Source organism: Coturnix japonica, linkage group LGE22C19W28_E50C23 (assembly GCF_001577835.2).
Source record: "Coturnix japonica isolate 7356 linkage group LGE22C19W28_E50C23, Coturnix japonica 2.1, whole genome shotgun sequence".
In the NCBI taxonomy this organism is placed as follows: domain Eukaryota; kingdom Metazoa; phylum Chordata; class Aves; order Galliformes; family Phasianidae; genus Coturnix; species Coturnix japonica.
The window spans coordinates 691,527-698,705 of NC_029544.1; the positions used below are offsets into that span (position 1 = coordinate 691,527).

A 7,179-nucleotide genomic window follows, 5' to 3' on the forward strand; every position below is an offset into this window, starting at 1 on the left:
CGGCAATAGGGATGAGGGTCGTCAATAGGGGTGAGGGATGGGGGGGGGTCGTCAATAGGGGTGAAGGATATGGAGGGTGTCAATAGGGGTGAGGGATATGGGGGGAGTCAATAGGGGTGAGGGATATGGGGGGGGGTCGTCAATAGGGGTAAGGGATATGGGTGCAATCATGGGGGTTCCCATATTGGCTGCCCCAAAAGCACAAACCAGGGGGGGTCCCCACTGATGTTTCCCCATAAGCACAACCCTGGGGGTCCCTATAATGGTTTCCCCATAGGCATAACCCTGGCGGTCCCCATAGTGGTTCCCCTATAGGCACAACCCTGTAGGTCCCTACTAAAGCTTCCCCATGAGCACAACCCCAGGGATTCCCCTCATCGACCCCCCCATGGTCCCATCTCTGGGGGTCCCATCATTGCTCTGACCCCCCCCCAATGCCCCCATTTATGCCCTATAGGATCTGGGGGTCCCATCATTGCTCTGACCCCCCCACTCCCCCTATTTTACCCTATATCATTGCTCTGACCCCCCCCAATGCCCCTATTTTACCCTATAGTATCTAGGGGTCCCATCATTGCTCTGACCCCCCCAATCCCCCATTTTTGCCCTATAGGATCTGGGGGTCCCATCATTGCTCTGACCCCCCATTTTTGCCCTATATTGCCCTATAGGATCTGGGGGTCCCATCACTGCTCTGACCCCCCCAATCCCCCATTTATGCCCTATAGGATCTGGGGGTCCCATCATTGCTCTGACCCCCCATTTTTGCCCTATAGGATCTGGGGGTCCCATCACTGCTCTGACCCCCCCCTATTTACCCCTATAGGATGCCGTGAGACTGCCTTCATCTTCGCCATCACCAGCGCTGGTGTCACACACTCAGTGGCTCGATCCTGCTCCGAGGGCTCCATTGAATCCTGTACCTGCGATTACCGACGTCGGGGTCCCGGGGGTCCCGACTGGCACTGGGGGGGCTGCAGCGATAACATCGATTTCGGGCGACTTTTTGGGAGGGAATTCGTTGATTCCAGTGAAAAGGGCCGAGATCTGAGATTCCTGATGAACCTGCACAATAACGAGGCCGGGCGCATGGTCAGTAATAAGGGGGGGGTATGGGGACCCTTTGGTAACCCCTTGTTGTGGGGTGGGGGCTGAGTGGGGCCTTGGGGTCCCCTTTGTGTTGGGTGGGGTTGGGATGGACATTGGGACCCCCAGGTCATCCCATGGGGACCCTCCAGGTCAGCCCTTTAAGTGGGGTTGGAATGGCCATGGGACCCCCCATGTCACCCCTTTAAGTGGGGCTGGAATGGCAGTGGGGACCCCCAAGTCACCCCATGGGGACCCCATATCATCCCTTTCTTTGGGCTGGGGTAGGATGTAACCACAAGGACCTCCAACTCACCCCATGGGGAACCCCATATCACCCCTTTCTTTAGGCTGGTGTTGGATATGGCCACAGGGACCCCCAGCTCACCCCATGGGGACCCCATATCACTCCCTTCTTTGAGCTGGGGTTGGATATGTCCACAGAGACCCCCGTCCAACCCCCATTAATCCCCCTCCCCATTACCCCATTACCCCATTACCCTCCCACCCCATTACCCCATATCTCTCTGTTCTTTAGGCTGGGGTCAGATATGACCATAGAGACCCCCTTCCAACCCCCTCCCCCATTAACCCCCCTCCCCATTACCCCATTACCCCATTACCCTCCCACCCCATTACCCCATATCACCCTGTTCTTTAGGCTGGGGTCGGATATGACCACAGATACCCCCCGTCCAACCACTTCCCCCATTAATCCCCCTCCCCCATTAATCCCCCTCCCCATTACCCCATTACCCTCCCACCCCATTACCCCATTATCTCTCTGTTCTTTAGGCTGGGGTCGGATTTGGCCACAGGGACACCCCTCCAACCCCCTCCCCCTTTAATCCCCCTCCCCATTACCCCATTACCCCATTACCCTCCCACCCCAGTACCCCATATCACCCCTTTCTCTGAGCTGGGGTCAGATATGTCCACAGAGACCCCCCTCCAACCCCCTCCCCCATTAATCCCCCTCCCCATTACTCCATTACCCCATTACCCCATTACCGTCCCACCCCCAGCTCACCCCATTACCCCATATCTCTCTGTTCTTTAGGCTGGGGTCGGATATGACCATAGATACCCCCCGCCCCGCCCCTCCCCCATTAATCCCCCTCCCCATTACCCCATTACCCCATTACCCTCCCACCCCATTACCCCATATCTCTCTGTTCTTTAGGCTGGGGTTGGATATGGCCACAGAGACCCCCAGCTCACCCCATTACCCCATATCACCCCTTTCTTTAGTCTGGGGTCGGATATGACCACAGATACCCCCCGTCCAACCCCTTCCCCCATTAATCCCCCTCCCCCATTAATCCCCCTCCCCATTACCCCATTACCCCATTACCCCATTACCCCCATTACCCCATTACCCCATATCACCCCTTTCTTTAGTCTGGGGTCGGATATGTCCACAGAGACCCCCCTCCGACCCCCATTAATCCCCCTCCCCATTATTCCCCTCCCATTGCAGACCGTGTTCTCCGAGATGCGCCAGGAGTGTAAGTGTCACGGCATGTCGGGCTCCTGCACCGTCCGCACGTGCTGGATGCGGCTCCCCACGTTCCGAGCGGTCGGCGACGTCCTCAAGGACCGTTTCGACGGCGCCTCCAGGGTCATCTACGGCAACAAGGGCAGCAATAGGGCGTCACGGGTCGAGCTGCACCACCTGGAACCCGAAAACCCGGCCCATAAACCACCATCACCCCATGACTTGGTTTACTTCGAGAAGTCGCCCAATTTCTGTTCCTATAGCGGGAAGATGGGGACGGCGGGGACGGCGGGGCGGGCGTGCAATAGTTCGTCCCCTGGGTTGGATGGGTGTGAGCTGTTGTGTTGTGGGAGGGGGTTTCGCACGCGCACCCAGCGTGTCACGGAGCGATGCAACTGCACCTTCCATTGGTGCTGCCACGTCAGCTGCCTCAACTGCACCAACACGCAGGTGTTGCACGAGTGTCTGTGAGCGCGATGGCTGCAATGGGGCGTGTGGGGCGAGGGAGTGGGGCAGGGGGGGACCCAGCTCCCCTTGGGGTCGGTGCCGCTGTAAATAAGGTATTTATTGGGGGTGGGGGGGTCCACACTCTTTGGTGTCCCCACTCTTGGCCCTGTAGGGGTCCTGCTCTTCACACTTTGGGTCTTTGTACTTTGGGGATCCCAATCTCTGCCCCATGAGGGTCCCGGTCTTTGTCTTCGTGGGGGTCCCAATCTTCATCCTTTGGGTATCCCAAGCTTTGCCCTATAGGGATCCCGCTCTTCATCCTTTGGGCATCCCAAGCTTTGCCCTATAGGGATCCCACTCTTCACCCTTTGAGCATCCCCAGTCTTTGTCCTGTGGGGTCCCAATCTTCATCCATTGGAGGTCCCCACTCTTCATCCTTTGGGTATCCCAATATTTGCCCTACTGGGAATCCCACTCTTCATCCTTTGGGAATCCCAAGCTTTGCCCTATAGGGATCCTGCTCTTCATCCTTTGGGGATCCCAGTCTTTGCCCCATGAGGGTCCCGGTCTTTGTCCTGTGGGGGTCCCAATCTTCATCCTTTGGAGGTCCCCACTCTTCACCCTTTGGGTGTCCCAAGCTTTGCCCCATTGGGGTCCCACTCATCGCCCTTTGGGGGTCCCCATCTTTGCCCTTTGGAGGTCCAAACTCTTCATCCTTTGGGTATCCCAAGCTTTGCCCTATAGGGACCCCACTCTTCACCCTTTGAGCATCCCCAGTCTTTGTCCTGTGGGGGTCCCAATCTTCATCCTTTGGGGGTCCCCATCTTTGCCCTATAGGGGTCCCACTCTTCACCCTTTGGGTATCCCAAGCTTTGCCCTATAGGGATCCCGCTCTTCATCCTTTGGGGATCCCAAGCTTTGCCCCATGGGGGTCTTTGTCCTGTGGGGGTCCCACTCATTGCCCTTTGGGGGTCCCCATCTTTGCCCTTTGAAGGTCCAAACTCTTCATCCTTTGGGTATCCCAAGTTTTGCCCCATGGGTGTCCCACTCTTTGCACTCTGTGGGTCTCATTCTTCCCCCTTTGGGGGTCCCACTCTTTGCCTTATGGGAGTCCCCACTCTTTGCCCCATAGGGGTCCCATTCTTTGATCTTTGGGGGTCTCATTCCTTGCCCTCTGGGAGTCCCCACTCTTCACCCTTTGGGGGTCCCACACTTTGCCCCATAGGGGTCCCATTCTTTGCCTTATGGGAGTCCCCACTCTTCCCCCTTTGGGGGTCCCACTCTTTGCCCCATAGGGGTCCCATTCTTCCCTCTTTGGGGTCCCTTTGCCCTATGGGAGCCCCCCACTCTTTGGCCGGCCCCAGTCCCGGTTGATGTTATTTTTTATACCAAGGATTAATTAATGATTAAACACTTCGCAGCAGCTTTGGCTGCTTTACGGGCTCCAGAGAATAAAGGATTTATTTTTATCACAGCTGCCCAGTTTGGTTCATTTGGGGGGGGGTCGGACCCACATTGGGGGGGGTCGGACCCACATTGGGGCTCAATGACCCCAAACCCACCCTCCATCCCCCCCCTCCCCCTATTCCCACATCCCCCCCCGCCCCATTTCTCTCCCATCCATCCATCCATCCCAATTCCACCCCACAGCCCGTCGCCCCCCATCCCATCCTATTCCATCCCGGTTGGGGTCGGGCGCCCTATCACCATGGCACCTGGGGGGCGGCGTCCCCCAATGCCTGGAATTCTATGGGGCTCTGTGGGGTCGGTGCCGCTCGGCGGGGGGGGAACCGCGGGGGGGGGTCCGAGGATGCAGACACGGAATGAACGTCGTCCATCACCGATCCCGGCGGCTCTGACGGCCCCCCCCGGCTTTGGGGGGGAGGGAGGGGGGTTGGGAGGGCAGGGAGGTTATGGGGCTGGGGGTGTGGGGTGGGGATGGAGAGGGGAAAACAGGAGTAGAATTGGGGGTAGGGCTGTGGGGTTGGTGCCTATAGGGAATATGGGGGGGGGGGGCATCACTCTGAGATGGGAATCCCCCCGAGGTTGGGGTCTCATGGGGGTGGGGGCACCGTCAGGGTGGGTGTATATGGGGAGGGGGATCCCACTGCCACAATGGGGATCCTATAGGGTGGGTGTTCTATGGAGTGGGAGACCCTTTTGGGGGGGGGATGTCCGACTACTACAATGGGGATCCCATGGGGTGGATAACCTGTGGGGTGGGGGTCCCACTGCCTCAATGAGGGTCCCATACGATGGATATCCTATGGGGTGGGGGTCCCACTGCCTCAATGAGGGTCCCATACGGTGGATAACCTATGGGGTGGGGGGGTCCCACTGCCTCAATGAGGGTCCCATATAATGGATATCCTATGGGGTGGGGGTCCCACTGCCTCAATGAGGGTCCCATATGGTGGATATCTTATAGGGTGGGGGTCCCACTGCCTCAATGGGGGTCCCATATGATAGATATCCTATGGGGTGGGGGGCTCCCATTGCCACAATGGATGTCCCTTGGGATGGGTGCCCCTCTACTATTGGTGTCCCCATGGGATGGGGACCCCCTCGGGTCGGGGACCCCCCTTGGTACGATGTGGGCCCCCCCACACACACACACACACATCAGGGACCCCATTAGGATGGCGACCCCCTCCCCAATTCGGGCACTGAAAGGGACCCACCGAAACCCATAAGGAAGGAGCTGAGGAGCTGCATCGCCTGCGGCCCCCCCCGACCCCTTATTGGGGGGGGGGGAGATGAAATGGTGGGGGGGGGGATGTGGAAAATGGGGGGGGATGTGAAATGGGGGGGGATGTGGAAATGGGGGGGGGGGGGATGGAAGGTCCGTCCTATACCGGCCCCGAAGGCGCAAAGCGGAGCCGCAAACAGCTCCGGGATGAACCTGGAGCCATAAATAAACCCATAGTGGAAAAGTTGATGGTTATGGGTAAAAGTGGGGGGGGGAAGGGAAACCCCAGAGCCCCTCCCCCCCCCCGCCCAAAAGAGACAATTAACATACCATCACGCGTACAGTGCCGCCCGAGCAATCATACGGTCCAACAAGAGGTGGAGCAATAAACAACAGCCCCGAAATAAACCTCGGACATTATCGACGCGCCCGGAGGCGCCGCGTTCTTTGCGGTGGGACCCGGAGCTATAGATATAGATGGAGGCCGTTCCCAAAATGTCAACGCTCTTACTCAGCTTTTCCTGCCCCCCCCCCACTCTTGTTTGCCCCCCCCCACCATATAGGTAGGATGGGGCAGCCCCTGGTGTAACCCGCCCCCCCTCTCCTTCTCTTTCCTCCGCACCTTCAAACCCCTCCCATGGAAGAGCTCAGCTGGAAATAGCGCAGGGAAAGGGCAGCTTCCCGCCCCGTTGTTGGTTGAATCTATGCGGAAAAATTGGGGGGGGGCAACATCTGGGGGGGAGAAGGGATATGGGGGGGGGAACAGGTGGGGGGGACATGGAGGGGGGAGGGGGGAGAGAGGGTAATAGATGGGGGGGGGCATCATTGGGGGGGGAACCATCTTAAAGGGGGGACAGAAAAGGGGGGGGGGACATCGGGGGTAACTAGCTGGGGGGGGAAGAGGGATACTGGGCGGGGGGGAATAAGGTGGGGGGGGGCAGGAGGGAGGAGGGGATGAGTAGGGGGTAATAGCTGGGGGGGAAAAGGGGGACATGGTTGGGGGGAGCACCTGGAGAGGGCAGATAGTGGGGGGGGGCATCGAGGGGGTAAACATCTGGGGGTGGGGGAAGGAGGTGAATAGTGGGGGCGGGGAACAGGTTGGGGGGGGCAGGAGGGGGAGGGGAGAGAAGGGGGTAATAGCTGGGGGGGAAAGGAGGGGGAATAACTTGAGGGGGGCAGAAAAGGGGGGGGACATCGGGGAGGTAACACTTGGGGGGGAAGGAGGGATTATGGGGGGGGAATTAGAGTGGGGGGGCAGGAGGGGGGAGGGGAGAGAAAGGGGGGTAAATAGTTGGGGCCATTTTGGGGGGGGGGGGACACCTGGAGGGGGCAGAAAGGGGGGGGGGGGACATCGGGGGTGGGGGGACCATTGGGGGGTAAATCAGATAATAGGAGCTTGGGCGGGGGGAAGGAGGGGGGAAATATGGGGGGGAATAGAGTGGGGGGGGCAGAGGGAGGT

The 7,179-nt window shown here is 59.0% G+C and overlaps 1 protein-coding gene across 1 annotated transcript in view; it reads left to right on the forward strand.

Moving 5' to 3' along the window:
* WNT1 (Wnt family member 1) overlaps positions 1 to 4,482 on the forward strand; it is a 7,973-nt gene extending 3,491 nt beyond the window's left edge. Inside the window, exons 3-5 of the mRNA XM_015886885.2 lie at positions 10 to 30; positions 827 to 1,092; positions 2,567 to 4,482. Coding sequence (XP_015742371.1) covers positions 10 to 30; positions 827 to 1,092; positions 2,567 to 3,055 — 776 coding nt within the window. The 3' untranslated portion in view covers positions 3,056 to 4,482. The remainder of the gene's footprint in view (positions 1 to 9; positions 31 to 826; positions 1,093 to 2,566) is intronic.
* Positions 4,483 to 7,179: the final 2,697 nt, after the last annotated feature.